The sequence below is a fragment of the Mesocricetus auratus genome, unplaced genomic scaffold (assembly GCF_017639785.1).
Source record: "Mesocricetus auratus isolate SY011 unplaced genomic scaffold, BCM_Maur_2.0 Super-Scaffold_100045, whole genome shotgun sequence".
In the NCBI taxonomy this organism is placed as follows: Eukaryota; Metazoa; Chordata; class Mammalia; order Rodentia; family Cricetidae; genus Mesocricetus; species Mesocricetus auratus.
The window spans coordinates 6,352,743-6,371,784 of NW_024429222.1; the positions used below are offsets into that span (position 1 = coordinate 6,352,743).

The 19,042-nt window shown below is 39.6% G+C and overlaps 1 protein-coding gene across 3 annotated transcripts in view; it reads left to right on the forward strand.

Moving 5' to 3' along the window:
* The window catches only part of Rbl2 (RB transcriptional corepressor like 2), a 49,869-nt gene extending 30,860 nt beyond the window's left edge, over positions 1 to 19,009 (forward strand). The window contains exons 15-22 of one of the 3 annotated variants that reach the window (XM_013119906.3): positions 1,684 to 1,950; positions 2,113 to 2,390; positions 2,478 to 2,654; positions 8,670 to 8,741; positions 10,093 to 10,198; positions 11,245 to 11,447; positions 12,006 to 12,173; positions 17,482 to 19,009. In XM_013119906.3, coding sequence (XP_012975360.1) covers positions 1,684 to 1,950; positions 2,113 to 2,390; positions 2,478 to 2,654; positions 8,670 to 8,741; positions 10,093 to 10,198; positions 11,245 to 11,447; positions 12,006 to 12,173; positions 17,482 to 17,652 — 1,442 coding nt within the window. In that variant the 3' untranslated portion in view covers positions 17,653 to 19,009. Of the gene's footprint in view, positions 1 to 1,683; positions 1,951 to 2,112; positions 2,391 to 2,477; positions 2,655 to 8,669; positions 8,742 to 10,092; positions 10,199 to 11,244; positions 11,448 to 12,005; positions 12,174 to 15,247 lie in introns of all 3 variants that reach the window. The other 2 variants (XM_005079157.4, XM_013119907.3) reach the window with 2 other exon arrangements.
* Positions 19,010 to 19,042: the final 33 nt, after the last annotated feature.

Below are 19,042 nucleotides of genomic sequence, written 5' to 3' on the forward strand. Positions count from 1 at the left end.
TGTTTTTAGATTTAAGTTTATGAGTGTATCACCTGCATGTATGTCTACACACCAGGTTTGTGCCTGTGCGTGAAGAGGTCAGAGGTGTTGGATCCTCTGTAAGTGGAGTTCTGGATGATTGTGAGCCACCATGTGGGTGCTGAGAATCAACTCCAGGTCCTCTGCAAAAGCAATGCTCTAAAGTGCTGAGGCGTCTCCAGCCCTTGCTCATTTCTCAAAGAACAGCAATAACTGTTTAACTACTTTCAGTCACACAGACCTGGTTTCAGATCTGATAAACTAATGTTTTCAGTCCCATTTTTGTAGTTTTTCCTTCCCAAGTCTATGAATTATAATTTGTCATTTACTTCTGTTTCTTTGTACTTATTAGCTTGTCTCTTTAAGAATCTACATGGTTGGGTCCACAGCTGTGTCCCAGGCTTCATGTGCACTTGTAATACAGGGAATGTTAAGAAACAGCTTTCAAGATTCACTCTTGTTGGTGTCTGTTATGATTTCCCTACTTTTATTTTTAAATTTGAAAGAGCTACTGTTATGCCGGTCTTATAGGTGAACATGGGAGAAAAGAATACATTCAAAAATGCACACAATAAAAATACTTAAACTAAGCCACAACAGTTACTTCTTGTTTAGAGTGACTAAAAAAAAGAGAAAAGAAAGTTGTTCTGAGCATTGCAGTGCACTTCTTTAACCCTAGTACTTGGGAGGCAGAGGCAGGTGAATATCTGTGAGTTCGAGGCCAGCTTGTACTAAATAGTGAGTTCTAGGTCAGTTAGAGTTACATAGAGACCTTGTCTCAAAAAAATGAACATTTAAGAAAGTGTTAATAGTTAAACAATGCTGTATATATGCATTTAAAATGACCAGTGCTGATAACATCATATCTATATTTTGTAACAATTTAAAAATTATCTAATATATAAGCAATTAAATGATATAACCTAGATGGATGAAATGTGTGGCACATGAATCATATCTCAATTAAACTGTTTAAAACTAAGTTTATTAAATCTAAACCACACATGTCTACCTTACTGAAGAAGATGGAATGTTAGTAATCTTCCCTATGTGGAAAAAGACAGAGAAATAGTCATAGAATCTGACGGAGAATGCTGCTGGATGACAAGTCATCATGTCTCCTGGTGAGGCAATGTCTTTGTTAAAGTTTGAGTATGGGAAGCCAGGCAGTAGTGGTACATGCCTTTAATCCCAGCACTCAGGAGACAGAGGCAGGTGGATTTCTGTGAGTTCAAGGCCATCTTGTTCTACAGGGTGAGTTCCAGGACAGCCAGGACTGTTTCACAGAGAAATCCTATCTCGAACCACCCACACACACACAAAAAAAATTGAGTGTGGTGGAAAAATTAAATGATTCATTAAATTACCTCTACATCAAAGTAGTAACAGAGGACAAGGTGGTAGAGGACAAAGTCTAGTTTGCTGTGTGGGAAGGAAGACCAAGAAGAAGAGAGTAGTATTGTGAGACAGGGAGCATTTCCTTTGTGACGTGCTTTCGCTTGAATTTTCACTGGAATAACTATGGTGTGCCATGACTTCTACACACTTTATCTGCTTTAAAAATTGTAAAGTATTTGAAACACTCTGTGTTTCCTTTTGAACAAGAGCTTAAATGGAAGTCAGATTTATTTCTGTGTTAAAGAGTCTGATTTCTTTTGATTGTAGGTATAACATCTCCAACCACATTATATGACAGGTACAGTTCCCCAACAATCAGTACTACTAGAAGGCGGCTATTTGAGAGCGATAGTCCCTCTGAAGGAGGTACATCTGGGCGCATCCCCCAACAACCCCTAGTCAATGCTGTCCCTGTGCAGAATGTGTCTGGGGAGGCTGTTTCTGTCACACCAGTTCCTGGACAGACCTTGGTCACCATGGCAACAGCCACAGTCACAGCCAACAATGGACAAACAGTGACCATTCCTGTACAAGGTAAGGAAGACAGAGTTAGGTATTGAGTTCTCTGGCATTTGTCAGAGAGTCACTTTAAGATCTGGAAAGAGTGTCAATACAAGATAGCAATGATAGACAATGGGGACGAAAGAAATGGAACCTCATGCGAACAATTCTTTTCTTCCTTTGAATAAACTGTAGGTATTGCAAATGAAAATGGAGGGATAACATTCTTCCCAGTCCAAGTCAATGTTGGGGGTCAGGCACAAGCTATGACTGGCTCTCTCCAGCCCCTTAGTGCTCAAGCCCTGGCTGGAAGTCTGAGTTCCCAACAAGTGGCGGGAACAACTTTGCAAGTCCCTGCTCAGGTGGCTGTTCAGCAGATTTCCCCAGGTGGACAACAGAAACAAGGCCAGCCTTTAACCAGCAGCAGTATTAGAACCCGGAAGACCAGCTCTTTATCACTTTTCATTAGAAAGGTAACTTTTCACATACCCTTACTGGAACACATACTTTGGAAGTGTTACAATGAAATAAGGTTTAAAATATTGCTGCTTCTCTGTTAGGTTTACCACTTAGCAGGTGTCCGCCTTCGGGATCTTTGTACAAAACTAGATATTTCAGATGAGCTGAGGAAAAAAATTTGGACCTGCTTTGAATTCTCTATAATCCAGTGTCCTGAACTGATGATGGACAGACATCTGGACCAGTTGTTAATGTGTGCCATTTACGTGATGGCGAAGGTGAGTGCACTCAAGACTGGAAAGGCAAAGATGCTGCTTGTTTCTCAGAATACTGCTCCTCCAAGACACGAGGCTTTACTGTAACAAATAACATTTAGACTCAGGCCAAAGGAGGAACTTCTGCCCCAAAGGCCTACTTTTGACTCCAGGATGTTTTTTTAAAATAAATTTATGTATTTTACATCCCCTCCCTCCTCTCCTCCCTTCCTAGGCTTTTGCCCACCCCCCCCATCCACTCCTCCATTTCTATTCAGACAAGGGCAGGTCTCCCATGGATATCAACAAAATATGACATACCAAGCTGCAGTAAGACTAAGCACTTCCCCAGTATGATTAGGGTCCCAAAAGCTGGCAAAAGAGTGGCAGACAATCCCTGCCTCCATGTTAGGAGTCGCATAAGAGGACCAGGCTACACAACTTTAACATATGCAAAGTGCCTTAGTCAGTCCCATGCAGGCTCCCTAGTTGTCAGTTCAGTCTCTGTGAGTCTCTGGTTAGCTGACTCCATGAGTTTTCTTGTGGTGTCCTTGACCCCTCTGGCTTCTATAGTCCTTTCTCTTCTTCTGCAGGATTCCCCAAACTCTACCCAATGTTTGGCTGTGGGTCTGTATCTGTTTCCATCAGTTGCTGGATAAAGCCTCTCTGATGACAGTGGGGTTAGGCACCAATATGGTCACAGGAGATGGCAGTTCAGGCTACATATCCACTGTTGCTAGGAGTCTTAGCTGGGGTCATCCTTGTAGATTCCCGGGAGATTCCCTTGTACCAGGTTTTTACCTGACCCTGATATGCATAACCCCCCTTTCTAATAGTCTCTTTCACTACTCTCCTCCTCTGCCCCCAAACCTGATCGCTCATGTTCCCATCCCCACCCTTCCTCAGTCCACTCACAAAATCTCTTCTGTTCTCCTTCTCAGGGATATCCAGGCATCCCATGAACCCCTCCTTGTTACCTAGTCTCTCGGGTCTGTGGATTGTAGCATAGTTACCCTTTATTTTACAGCTAGTATCCACTTCTGAGTGAGTACATACCATATTTGTCTTTCTCAGTCTGGGATACCTCACTCAGGATGGTCCAGAATTGAGACTTTACATTCCCAAGTATGTGCAGTCATCACATACTTGGGGTATAGAGTATTCCATTTAATAGCTACTGGTCCATATATTAATGGACATGTGGGTTGTTTGTGACAATTATGAAAAAACAATGTAGAATGCATTGTGGATGAGATTTTGTGTAGATACAGGCTTCCATTTCCCTCGGAGTGAATGCCTTGTAATGATCTGTGAATCGTATGAGAACTGTAAGTTTAAACATTGAGGAACTATCAGTGTAGGCGTCCAGTCTGTGGACCTGTAACACATGGAAAGCCACACCTCAAACTCCTCTCCACTTCCATCTGCCTGAAACCACACCCAAAGGGGTGTGGCCACCATTACAGTTCCACAGACCAGCAGCCTATATACCAGCCTACTTTTCAAAGTATGGTTCCATTTTATATTCCTATATGTAATATATGAAGGTCTTAATTCCTCTGCTTTATCATCAATACTTAAAGATTTATTATATGTGTGGAGGGGGGAGGGAGTCTTTCATTGCCAAATTTGAGGTCCAGGATCATGAAGCTTTACAACTGTCTTCTAAATTTTATAGTTTCTGACTTATCCCGAGATTCAAGCCCAGTTTCCCTTTTTGTGTTACATTCTGGTTGCCACACCATTAAATAAATGGTCTGTGGAATCAGTTATTAACATATAGGTTATATCAAGACTGTTAGTTTTATTATATTGATCTGTATCCATCATGCATAGTGTAGTACTATACACTCTTGCTTATTTGTAAATTTTGAAATTGGGAAATGTGAATCCTAACTTTATTATCTTTTCAGTAATTTTAGCTATTCTGAGTCCCTTGGAATTCCATACGAAGTTTAGAATCAATTTGTCACTGTCATAAAAGAGTCAATTGAAAATTTGTAGATCAGTTTGGGGAGTTTATTCATCTAAACTTCAGTCTTCATGAATAATGGCATGTTTTCACATTTATTTAGATCTTCAATTTTTAATAATTTTGTGATTTTCAGAGTGTAACTATTGCCTTTGTTAATTTTCCTGTTTTGATGATATATAAATGGAACTGTTTAATTTTTATGTTTTATTGCAAGCAAATGAGCAGTTGGGTTTCTCTATCTTGAGTTAGTATTCAGTGACTTTGATAAGCTGGTTGCCTTTTTTGGTGCAGGGATTGAACCCAGGGCCATTAAATGCTGGACAAGCTCTCTACACTCAGGTGAATCCCCAGTCTTGAACCTCTTAATCTAGTGGATTTTAATCATGTTCTGTGTTGACTTTTTTATGTGCAGATTATGCAGTTTTAATAATTCTACTACTACTTGTCCAAATTGCTTTTCTTTCCTAATTACCATGGCTAAGACATCCAGTACAATGTTAAAAGCAGAAATCTGTTCCTGGTCTTAGGGAGAAAATAACTAGTCTTTCACTATTGGCATTAAGTATATCCCCCCACCTCACCTGTATCCTCAGGTAGACTGCTTTAGTTCAGTGAAGAAGTTCCCTTTATCTTCCTAGCTTATTGAGTGCTGTTGTATTAAAAGGTGTTGAATGTTACTAAAGGTCTTTTTCTGTGTTCATTGTGGATTTTGGTATTTTAATGATGTTACATTGGTTGGGTTTCATGGTAGATCATTTGTACTCTTTGCAAATCCCTTTCAAGTATAGTGATAATTTTTGCTTTCATGTTTGGTTAACTAGTTTGTTGAAGAAATCTGTGATTTTCACAAGCGGTTGTCTGGAATTTTATTGCATGGCTTTGTCTGGTTCTGTCCCCGGGATAAATGTGGCTTTTCTTTTAGAAAAAGAACCGTTTCATCTTATTCTCTGTGAAGTTTGTATTACCAAAAAAGCCACGGGCGCCTGTTCTTTATGGTTAAGTTATTGATGAATTCAGCCTCATTCTTGCAGGTTCATTCAGGTCACCTCTCTTTTCTAGTCAGTTTTGGCAGTGTGCATCTTTCAAGACATTGTTTCTCCTGAGTCAATGACATATAATCGTTTTTGTTCTGTAAGGTCTATAGTAAGGTCCTCTTTCATTTCTGATTGTAGTAATTTCTTTTTCTTCGTCAATCTAACTAAAAGTTGGTAAATTTTAATAACTTTAAGACTATTTGATTTATTTTCTCTATTAACGTATACAATGGTATTATTTTCTTCTTTCAGTTTACTTTGGCCCTTTTAAAAATTGGATTTATTTGTTGTGTTGTGTGTGTGTGTGTATGTGCCGCACAAGGCCAAAGAACAATTTCCAAGGAGTTGGTTCTCTCTTTAGGTCATTAGGCCTGCCTCTAGCATCTTTACCCATTGGGCCATCTCAGAGGATCTTGGGTTTTTTCTTTTCCTAGTGTGTTAGATGGTTAGGTAACTGATTATAGTATTTTTTCGGTGTCTTTAAAAAAATAATATCTCAGTATCCTTTGCAAATATGGGCACTAACTGCAAAAGTGAGCATTCTATTAGCTGCATCTCATAACTTGGTATCATGTATGTTTATCTCAAATTACATTTGATTTTCACATGACTTCTATTTAACTTGTACAATCTGCAGGGCCATGTGACTTCCAGTTTTGTGAGTTTCCCAGACTTCTGTTGCTCATTTCTAGTTTCATTTCACTATTTCTGAAAAACACCTTATGCATTTCAGTCCTTTTAAATGTATCCAGAGTTTGTTTGCTTGATGACAAGGTCTCATATAGCCCAAAAGGAGCTTGAACTTCCTCCATTCCTAAGTGCTAGAGTTACAGGTGTGCACACATCCATGCCAGTTTACCCAGGGCTGAAGACTGAACACAAGGCTTGTGTGTGACAGGCAAGCATTGTACCAACTGAGCAGTGTTGCTAGCCTTCCACATTTGTTTACTGCCATCAGGGAAATAGAGTGTTTTCTAGATGTCTGTTAGGTTGAGTTGTTTAATAGACCTGTTAATATTTTCTCTTTGATGTTTTGCCTAGATCTTCTATTGTTGAAAGTCCTGTATTGAAAATTTTATGTTGTTAGATTGTCTGTTTTACCTTTCTCTGTTCTGGGGTTCATATATTTGGTGCTCTATTGATAGATACACTTAAGTTTATTACTTACAGCTTCTTGATGGTTTGATCCTTAATTGTGAAGTGAACTAACTCTTTAGTAATATTTGTGTTTTATATATAAATAAATACTAAACTATAGATACCCAGCTTTCTTTTGACTACTGTCTAGTTAACATATTTGTTGTTTACTGTCAAATATATTTGTATTTTTAAAGGAAAGTCTACCTAGACAATATAGTTTGATTATTTTTCCCAGTTTTACAACTTGGGTTTAATTCATTTGCTTTAATTGTTACTGACTATACTGCATTTGTTTGCCATTTTACTTGTTTTCTGGCTTTTTTTGTTTTTGTTTTGTTTTCCTTTCTGGTTTTTTTAATACATGGTTCTCTGTATAGCCCTGGCTATTCTGGAACTTGCTGTGTAGACCAGACTAGCCCAGAGAGATCCATCTATCTCTCTGCCTCCTGCTAGAATTAAAGGAATGCCACCATGCCTGGCTACTTGTTTTCTATGCATTTTATATACATGCATCCTGTTTTTTTTTTGTAGGTCTCTGTTCCTTTATTTCTCCTTTTCGCTTCCTTTTGAACTAGGTATTTTCTATTTTTTTTTTTTTGCTATATATTCTGCTCCCCACCCCTACATTCAACTTCTCAGAACTTAACTTCAAATGCATGTCAGCAAGATATACATGCCTTAGTGTTCTTTTTCCCCATTTATCTTTTTGTGACAGTATTGTTTACATATTTATATGTATCCCATTGGAAGTACTGCAAATCCACCATTACTTTGATTCAATGGTATGACTTTTAAAAGAGCCAGGAAAGGGCATGTTAGTATTTATATTTGCTGCTATATTAACCTTACTTACATTTCTGCTTATTGGTTCCTGTGGGTTTAGGTGGGATCTACAGTCACTTGTCTAATACCCTACCTACCTCCTTTATACACTTTTAGTAAATGTATATTTGTTATAGCTATGGCAATACATCATACACATTTTGTTTTATGTAATTGCTGTTTTTAGTTAAGGAGAATGTGTATCTACCCTGTCTTTACAGTATGTTAATGCTTTACAAGTGTTCCTGGCCCCTGTCATGTGTATTGTGTCACTTGTTTCTATGGCCTTTCTATGAGAGCTGCTGTTAGCAGCCGATTGTGTTCATTCACTTCAGAAAGATATTTTTCTTTTTGACCTTTTTGAATCTGTTGCTCCACCTGTAGTTTCTGACAAGAAGTCAGCTCTTACCTTACTTGAGTTTCCTGTGAAGGAAAAATGGTTTTCTTGGTGCTTTCTATAACTTTGCACCTTTTTACTATGATAAACCTGGTGGGAATATCGTGATTCAGTGTGCTGTCTGATGAGCTTCCTGAATGTGTACATTAATGTTTTAAAGTAACCTTGCATGCTCTCAGTCTTGGTTTGCCCCAGTGTCTTGCTATGAAGCCCAGGCTAGCCTGAAACTCATGATCCTCCTGCCCCTGCCTACCACAATGCTCAGCTTACTCTTTGTTTCTTGGAGCATCTTTCTTGCTTCTCTGCCTCTGTCCTCTTCTGGCACTCTTGTTCCAGGGATGCTCATGGGCCTCCTCATGCCCAGCAGGTTTTGGGGGCTTTCTTTTCTTCAGTTCTTCAGATAATATAGTCCTTAAGCAAGCTTGTTGATTTTTTTTTCTTTTCCAGTTCACATCTACCAACTTCACCTCCAGCCAGCGTTTCACTTTAGTTACTGTATTTTTCTACACCAGGTTGTGGCTTACATACCAGGCTCCTTACTAAACTTCAGGTTTTCATGAATAGATGGTTGTTCATTTGCTCTACAGTCTTTGAATATAGTGGTAACAGGTTCATTGAGCTGCTCACGCTGCCATGCCTGATGTGGATCTCTCTAAGCATTCTCTTTGTAGGTCACAAAAGAAGACAAATCCTTCCAGAATATCATGCGCTGTTACAGGACTCAGCCACAGGCCCGAAGCCAGGTAACCCTGTTTTCTCTCAGGGCTGAAAGTAAAGCTTAAGTCTGTGATGAATTAAAAAAAACAAAAACAAAAAAAAAAACCATTAGCTATAGTTAGTTCTGTGCCTTTCTCACTGCCAGAATTTACAACTAAGAATCTAAGGGGATTGGCTATTTTCATTTTTTTTTTACATCACTGGCATACAGTTCCATGCATGTTATTTAAAGTCCTCTTCCTTCAAAGGCAATGCTGTGAAATATTTTTTTATGTATATGGGTATTTTGCCTGCATGTGTATATGTGCACTGCATGGGTGTCTGGTCCCTCAGAGGTCAGAAGAGAACACTGCATCCCCTGGAACTGTAGTTACACAGTTGTGAGCCATCATGTGGGTTTTTTGAGAATCGAACCTGGGTCCCGTAGAAGAGCAGCCAGTTATTTTAACCACTGAGCCATCTCTCCAGCTTGTGACATATTTCTTAATTCAGAGAATCATAAACTAGATACAAATTTAGAAGTTAACTGATATTTCTGTCATCTTCATCTTTCAGTCTGGTTTAGTAAAACACAGTAATAAATCAAGACAAAGTTGAATGAAGATTAAAAACCCACTTGATCTTGAAATGGCTTGGTTTTTTTTTGTTTTTTTTTGTTTTTGGGTTTTGTTTTTAGTTTTGTTTTTGGTTTTTTGAGAGTGTTTCTCTGTATTGCTTTGGAGCCTGTCCTGGCACTCTCTTTGTAGACCAAGCTGGCCTGGAACTCACAAAGATCCACCTGCCTCTGCCTCCCAAGTGCTGGGATTAAAGGTGTGCGCCACCATGCCCAGCAACCTTTGTTTCTTAAAATGACTTTATAGTTGGTACTAGTACTGCTCTGCAGTGTTTGAGGCAGTACTGGGAATCTGAAATGAGATAGCCTCTGACATAAGTCCCAACTGTTAGTGAATATCTTCTATCACCTAGATCATAAAGTTGTGTTGTTGAGACAGGCTATGTAACCCTGGCTGGCCTGGAACTCACTGTGTAGATCAGACTGGCCTCCCAAATGCTGGTATTAAAGAATGTACACACATCAAATTCTAGAGAATCAGAGTATCTGTTTATTGCTCTTAACAAGTAGTGTGTGTGCAAGTATAGCCACATCTGGCTAGATGAAAGCTTTTGTTATTTTTTTCTTCTGGCCTTGAACTTGCAACACCTCTTTAGCCTTGTAGGTGCTGGTGTCACAGACACAACAGTGCCTAACTTGGTTACAGCTCCTAACACCCAAAGACAGCCATCACTGAGTGTATTTTTATGAGAACCAAGTACCTTATGTTAACATCTTACTTAGTAAGTGCTAGTTTCTGTCCCCTTCTCACTGTCTCTTTAAAGGTATACAGAAGTGTTTTGATAAAAGGGAAAAGGAAAAGAAGAAATTCTGGCAACAGTGACAGCAGAAGCCACCAAAATTCTCCAACAGAACTAAATAAAGACAGAGGTAAATAAGATATATTTTTATAAACATCTAAGTTTCAGGCCAAGGAGACTAAGAATTATCAAATAAAAATACATCTAGTAGTAGTTTGTTCTCAAATAATTTGTTGGAATAATCTAAATGTAGTGGTCAGTTGTCCATTATTCCAGTGCTTTGAGAATATCATATTTCAGATAGGGATTTCTAGCCTAAATTCTAGAAAGAGCTTGCCTGTTGATTAGACCTATGCTATTGAAATGCTGTTCTTAGTTGTTGACCTAAACTTGTAGTACAGGGCTCAGGTTCCAAAAACCTTTGTAGCTTACTAATATAAATTACTCAGTCAACCTGTGGTACAGTTATGATAAGGGAATAAAGTTATTAGTATTTTGAGCTTTGCTTCTTGGTATGAAGAACAGAGCTCAAGATCCAGGAGTGGTGGCCCATGCCTATTATCTCATCTCTACTAAGACTAAGGCAGGAGGACTGTGAGCTCCAGATCTGCCTGGACTATAAAGTGAAACCTCCTCTCATTTGATGATGATGATGATGATGATGATGATGATGATGATGATGATGATGATGATGATGATGATGACTACAATCATGATAATGATATAACCAAGGGTGGAGGAGATAGCCCAGTAAATTATGTGCTGCACAAGGATGTGGACTTATTTGATCTCTAGCATCCACAGAAGCCAGCCAGCCATGATAGCAAGCACTTGTAATCCTAGTTCTTGGGAGGCAGAGACAAGTGGATCACTGGGGTTTGTTGGCTGGTGAGTTCCAAGTCTCACTGCAGAACCTTGACTCAAAAAAGAAGATAGACAGCTCCCAAGGAATGGTACCCAAGGCTGGCCTGTGGACTCCACACACGTACACCTGCATACACATGAATGACACACACCAAACCCCAAAGAATTGGAGTGCCTGCTTATTGTCATTGATGACTGATGCACACATAGAGCTATAGAGCTGTCGTCCGTCGTGTTCTCCCCCCCCGTTTCCTAGTGAAGTGTCTGTTTTCAAACAATCCAGACCAGCACCCTTTGTTCTCTTGGCTGCAGCCAGTAGAGATTCCAGTCCAGTAATGAGGTCAAACAGCACCTTACCAGTTCCACAGCCCAGCAGTGCCCCTCCTACACCAACTCGACTCACAGGTGCCAACAGTGACATTGAAGAAGAGGAGAGAGGAGACCTCATTCAGTTCTACAACAACATCTACATAAAACAAATCCAAACATTTGCCATGAAATACTCACAAGCAAATGTAAGTGCATCAGGGATCACTGGATGCTGTTTTTACTCTTGAGGGGGAGGAATCGTTTGACCTTTTCCATCATAAACTAGATTTACAAATAATTCTTTCATTAAATAAAACTAAGGAAGTCTCCAACAAAAGTACCATACTTAATCAATATAGTTTCTGCTGGTGCTCAGCAGTGTGAATAAGACTGTAAAATTCTCTACATCTAACAGGAGACAGCAGACACATGGGTTTAGACCGCAGTATTTAACAATGATGGTCTTGAAAATTACTTAACTTTGTGCTTTCTATATTCTCATATATTAAATGAGAATAGTAGTAGTTAATAGTTTTTATCTGGTTGTTGTATAAAAATGCCTAACAGAGGGACTGGCAGGAACTAAGCACCCGCCAGTGTTAGCTGTTAGTACAAGTTTCTTTAGTGTCTTTGTTGCTGATACATCGCTGTTCAGCATCCAAAAGTTTCTGGTTTATCATGCCTTTTCACTCAGTAAAATTGATGACTTTTAATACAGCCTGGCTAGAAGAGATTTTTTTCAGAATTATTGATTTTGTTTTCAGCAGATGGACACTCCTCCTCTCTCTCCTTATCCATTTGTAAGAACAGGCTCCCCTCGTAGAGTACAGTTATCTCAGAATCATCCTATCTACATTTCCCCACACAAAAATGAAGCAACGCTCTCTCCTCGAGACAAGATTTTTTACTACTTCAGCAACAGCCCATCAAAGGTAAGACTACATAAACAGTTTTCACTAACTCTAAAATGCATTAGGATGCTAGGAATGGAGTTTCTGCTGTGTAAGGATTTCCTAGAGTGATTACAACTGCCAGGTAACAAAAGGCAGTAAGTCACAAGGGACAAAACCCAGGTTTAATTTTTGAGGACATCAGGGTTAGAAATAAAGTAGGGAAAATAACTCCATTTTTCTTGCCTCCTTTCCTATTTGTAAATTTTGAATATTGAGTTTTCTTTCATTTTTAAAATGTTATTTTTCTATTTCTGTTCAGAATAGAAACTGGCTACCAAGTTCTGTTTCTCCAATAGACATGTCTGCCTTTTGGACTGTTTATAGGGAAAATGGAAAGCTCAGTGTTAGGCATCTGTGTTATCATCTGCCTCAGTCTGAGAGCTGGGAAACCTGAGGCTTGATGGTAGAGTTACATGGTTCTGGGATGTAGAAGGGCATTTAAGAAGCAGAGAAAAAGAAGAAAGTGGTACTCTTAAGGCAAAGGCTCTCTCATTGGTAGTAGTGTAGACTGGCTCAGATGGGAACTGAAGAGGCTATGACAAGCCAAAGGCAGCATGTGGCTCTAAACTGGGTTGTGCTTGGGGAAGCATGCTACACAGGGCAAGGCTGGGACTTGTGTGGCACCCACACTGATGACCTTGGAGGTCACACACTTTATTTGGCTTGTTACAATTCTGCTGACTGAGCCATCTCCTCAGCCCTTTTACCTATTTGATTCATTTCCCCCCATAATCCATTTGGGAATGTATTTGGTTAAAACTGCAAGTTCAGTTTTATAGGAAATACTGTTCTGAATCAGGAAATCTCATCCCACTACAATGTCTTTTGGGATCAACTGCTATCAGTCTGTTTGTAGGCTTCACAAATGACCCCACTAAGACAACCTGAAGTTAGATGTAAAAACTTAGTGCAATTGCTTCAGCTGTCAAGACACAGTTTAAAGGATGGCAAGCTTGCCTAGTGGTGGTGGCACACACCTTTAATCCCAGCACTCAGAAGGCAGAGGCAAACAGATCTCTGAGTTCAAGACCAGTCTGGTCTACAGAGCAAGTTCCAAGATAGCAATCTAAGTGTCTAGTAGTTGATGAATAAATATGTGCCCCCTCGCAGAGATGAAGTACTAGTACATGCTTCAGTGTGAGTGAGCCTTGAAAACATGACAGTAAGGTTATGAAAGACTACATATGATTCTACTTAAGTGAAATGCCCATAATGAGCTGATATGCAGAGGCAGAAAATAGATTAGTGGTTGCCGAGGAGAAAAGGAAGCATTTCTGCAATAAGATTGAGTGTGGAGATGGCTGTACCATGCAGACATCACTGGAATCACACACTTTAAATGGGTGAACTATACGGTCTGTAAATTATATCTCAATAGGGCTGTTTTAAAGAATGTTTAAAAGACCATGCTAACACCAAGTAAGAAGAGAACTGGAGTAGCTATGTAACAGGAAAACTGGACTTCAGAGCAATAAGTACATGACCAAGAGATTTAGTTCCTGGGCTGGGAATATAGCTCAGAGCTAAAGCATTGGCCTAGCATGTACAAAGCTCTATGCTCAATTCTGAGAGATGGGAGAGGAGAGAAAAATACACTCATAGTTGAGAATTCAACATAATTGATAGGGTAGATAAGAGAAAAGTAATAAATGTAAAATTGCACATGGAACATTTTACAAATGTAGACCACACTCTAGACTATAAAGACTAAGCTTAGTACAGTGCTGAGGACCAATCTAGTGACTTTGCCATGCTAGGCAGGCGCTCTACCACTGAACCATATCCCACAGTCTTAGTAAATTAAAGCTTTCAAATAATGTTTTTTGGTTTTTTTTTTTTTTCTGGCCATGACGGCAGTGAATCAGAAATTATTAACAAGAATGCTATCAGGAAACCTCCAAATTTTTAGAAGCTAAAGATCAGATTCCTATGGTCAAAGAAGAGATCCCAAGAGAAACTGAAAGCACATTTTATATTAATGAGAATCTACAATGTTAAACTGTACGTGTCTTAGTCACTGTTCTATTGCTGTGACAAGACACCATGACCAAGGCAATTCTTATAAAGAAAGGCATGTAACTGGGGGTTCAGAGGTTAGCCCATTATCATGGAGGGAACCGTCAGCACACAGGCAGACAAATGGTGCTGGAGAAGTAGCTGAGGGATCTACAGCATGATCCATAGGCGGGGGTGATAGCACTTCCTCCAACAGGGCGCCACTTCCTAATCCTTTCAAATACTGCCATTTACTGGTGACCAAGCATTCAAACTTATGAGCCTATGGGGGCCATTCTCATTCAGATCACCACAGTAGGTTACAGCTGAAATAGCACTAACGGGTGTATCACTCTACATGTCTAAATGACACACTACCAGTACACACTAAAAGTAGCTTGAGAGTTAACTTTCATGCCTATAATGTAGAGGCACAGAAGAAATGGACAGACTATGATGTACCTACACTAATAAGTAGCCTTAGGAGCCCAATACTGATTAAATTTGTTTGCTTTTAGATTTTATGTGAGTATTTTGCCCATGTTTGTGCATGTGTACAATTTGTGTGCCTGGTTCCTGGGGAAGTCTGAAATGGAGTTAAAGATGGTTGTGAGTCACTATGTGCGGGGAACAAACCCAGGTCAGGTCCTCTGCAAGATAAACCCTGAGTCATCATCCCTCTAGCCCACTTGTTTTTGAAACAAAATCTCACACACTATAGTCCAAGCTTACCTCGAACTCCTACCAATCTTCCTGCCCCAGCCTCCAAAGTGGTGGGATAACAAGCAGGGCTACTATACCAGCCTTAAATTTCTAGTTTAAAAACATTTCAAATAAAACTGGAGCTGCAAATTATACAAGACGTTACAGAAATAATGCCAGTTCTATATAAATGTTTCAAAGAACATAAAGACAAGTCATTTTGTAGTTCAGTAAAAACACCTTTGAAAGAAATGATTTGATGCAAATTTGCCGATATAACATCATCCCTAATGGCGAGACGCTGAATGTCTCCCCTCTGGTGTCCATTCTCCTTTCTCTTTGTCTCTGGCCTGTAGATTCTGTCATGTGTAATAACACAAGATAAAGAAGCCATGTATGCATTGTGCATAGAAAAACAACAAAGAAGCATGAACACTATCCTTTGATCCCACAAGTACAGCTTGGTACCGCCCTCCCACCCCAATGTTAGGATCTGAATGTTTGAACTGTGAAAAAAATATCATGTAATGAGCTATGTACAAAATATCATGTACTGTATGTACATAATAAATTACAAAAATATAATTTATAAATGTGCTATTTGTTATTGAAGAGTAACTTTATAATTTATGTAGCATGTAATCAACTGATGTAGTCAGTGATCAATATAAGGAATACTGAGGTAAATTGGAGACCCATAGAGACAGCAAATGTGGACTAGACTTCTTTTAGGAAAGAAGAGAAAGGATCAAAGGAGGCTTTGTCTATGATATTTAAATTTTTGAAAATACATATGCTGACAAACAACATTGATGATTTAATTCTATTTCTTTCAGAGTAAAGAATTAAAATGACGGGCTAGAGTGTGGGTGAGTGGTAGAATATTTACCTGGGTCTAATCCCCAGAACCACAAAAAGGAAAAGATAAGTGAAATGTCTAGGATATACTATTCTTTTGGCTTTCGATCTCACATAGCCCAGGCTGGCCTCAACTTTGCTGAGTAGTTAAGGGTGGCCTTGAACTTCTGGTCCACCTGCCTCTACCTCTGGAGTGCTGATACTCTAGGTGTGCATCCCCATGCCATTTATGCAGTGTTGAGAAGTGAACATGGGGCTTTTTCATGCTAAGCTAAAGCATTCTACCAATGAGCTACAGCCTTAGCCCTAGGATATGCATTTTTAAATCTGAGGGATGAGAAGTGACTAGAGACCCGAACTGTCCAAGCTGGGTGGTGTGAGGATTCACTATTCCTATTCATTCACTATCCTGATAGTCCTTAAACTATGTGTATGTTAACATTTTCAATATCTTTTTTCTTTTTTTTTCTATTTTGGTTTTTCCAAGACAGGGTTTCTCTATATTGTTTTGGAGCCTGTCCTAGAACTCACTCTGTAAACCAGGCTGGCCTGGAACTCACAGAAACCCGCCTGTCTTTGCCTCCCGAGTGCTGGGATTAAAGGTGTGTGCCACCAATGCCTGGTTTCAATATCCTTTTTAAATAAGAAACACGAACAAAAATTCTAGCCAACAGGTACCAGAAGAACAGTTTCTGAAAAGACTTTGAGGCCTGGAGAAACAATGCTACTGACATATTGGGCTGCTCACTGAAGCCACTGAACATGAGAAATAAATGTAGTAACTCCTCAGTTCTCCCTAGAAGAAACTGCTTCCAGAGGCCGCTGATGCATTACCTGCAATGAAAGCCTTCAGGGACTAAAGCTTATTTCTCTAGTGACACTGTGGCTGAGGCCTGCTAGAAAACAAGTGACTCAGGCATGGTGTCCCAGCTGTTGGGGACAAAGGCAGGAAAACCACAAGGTCAGGTCCTGCAGAGTTCAAAGCTAGTTTCAAAATGAAGAAACTTGGCATAGTAGCTCACACTTTTAATTCTAGCATGCATGAGGGGGAGATGATGTGAGTTTGAGGCCAGCTAGCCTGGGCTACAGTGACACACTGTCTCAAAACAAGAAAAAAGGTGTGTGGTACTTGAGACAAGGTCTTAATATATAACTTCAGCTGATCTTGTCCTCAATTTGTAAGCTCGGTTGACTATAAACCTACAGCAATCCTCTTGCTTCTGCCACCCAAGTGGTGAGATCATAGGAGCCACTGACCTTTAAGGTCATGCTGCCTTTTAGAGTATACGTGGGGCTGTTAAGATAGCTCAGTGGGTGATGGCATCTGCCACAAAAGCCCCACATAAAGGTAGAAGGAAAAAACTGACTCCACAAATACACACGCATGCACGCATGTGCGTGCACTGACCTCCACACATACACTTTAGACAAAAATCTCAAAGTGGATGTGAGTAAACATGGCATAACTATGATACTCTAGAACTAATAGACAAGTTGTTGGGCATGTGTATTGTAGATATGTGTATCACAATCACCAACCAAGTTTGTTGAAAACAGGAATGTCTTGCCTAACCCAGAGTCATCAGTGTCCCGACTGGATCTGCTTAGGGTTTTCTTTCTGCAAGGGTGTTCAAATGCTTAAACGGCTGAACTCACTTGAGACGCTAACTTAATACAGAGCAATGTGCTTTAGCATTTTAAAGTGTTTGTGTCTATTTTTTCCTTACCACAGAGACTGAGAGAAATTAACAGTATGATACAGACAGGAGAGACTCCAACTAAAAAGAGAGGGATTCTTCTAGACGATGGAAGTGAGTCACCTGCAAAAAGAATTTGCCCAGAAAATCATTCTGCCCTGCTACGTCGTCTTCAAGATGTAGCTAATGACCGAGGTTCACACTGAGGTTAGTCTCCGGTATGGAAACTTCTTCACATGAACTGCTTAGCGTTAATACATGCAGGATTATAGGAGCTCGCTCCTTAATCCAGCAGCTATTAAGCCTGGCAGAAAAGGGAAGCTCTCCAACTTGGTATATACCTGTTATCCCAGCACACAAGAGGTAGAGGGCAAGAAGACCAGGAGTTTGGAGCTATCCTGGGCTACCCAGCATGTCTACTAAGGCCAACTTGGGCTATATGTAACCCTGACTCCAAAACAACAAAGGACATTTTGGTGAGAAATTAGGCTTGCTCCAGTATCCTTAGGATATTTTTATTCATCCCAATTGCCTCTCCCCTACTATTCAGTGCTGACCTTTAACACTGCCCATAATCCAAACCAGGACTTTTAACTCTGGTAAACCTTTACAATCACCGCAGAAAACAAATCTTTAGAGGCCTGTGCAGGTAAGCCCCAGCAGAGGAACTTTAAATTCATTCCCACTTGCATATGGTTTGGCCCAACCATGGAGGACAAAACACCTGAGACATTTACATTCATGAAACAGAACAGAAGGGATGGCCCAGACCTGGACATCTCCAGGCACTTGCCTAAGGCTCCTGTTCCTTTGAGCACAATCCCTTCCCCAGGAGGTATGGTTCAGTGTGGAAGGTGTGCAGTGTCTGAATGAAGCTGTGTAATTGGTGGCACTTTAGGGCTGTAAAATGCATGGCACTGCAACCAGATTTTGCTGTATATTTATGATGGCACTTTCTATAATGTGGACTTCAGTAGGTACAAGACTTCTAGGCTATACAGCCAATGTTTTCTCTAATGCTTTTCTTAAAGGACTTGATGTAACTACACATTCTGGGCATGTGTAAAACACTCCAGTTTGTGGTAGTGGTGTTACATAGGAATCATCTGGCTAAGTAAAGATTTTTAAATCAAGTTGAATTAAGAATTTGAAAAATTATGACCAGTTCCTTTTGGAGGTAGCTATCCAAAGGAAAGTATCTTTGAGGGAATTCCTGGAAGTTAAAAGAATAGGTTGGAGAATTCAGGTTTTTATTAGTAGGTAGTACCATTTATACAAATTAGAAAATTATTTAACAGCTATTGATTATCTACACATATCTTTATTAATCATTATTGTTCCAGTTGTTTTTAAGTTGGATTAATAATCCTAAGGAGAAAATTCAATTGTAAATTGGATCATTATAAGCAAAGTTACTAGGTAACTTCATACTGCTCTAAAGCGTAGACCTTGCACTGTTCACCAGAGTAGTGCTGTGCAGAGTACTTAGAAAAACCTCTTGGTACCGCTACTGTAATTTTATATGAAAATATGTGTATTTTTCAATAAAGCACTTATAAATTAGTCTCTGTTTAGTTATATTGAAAAAGAACATTA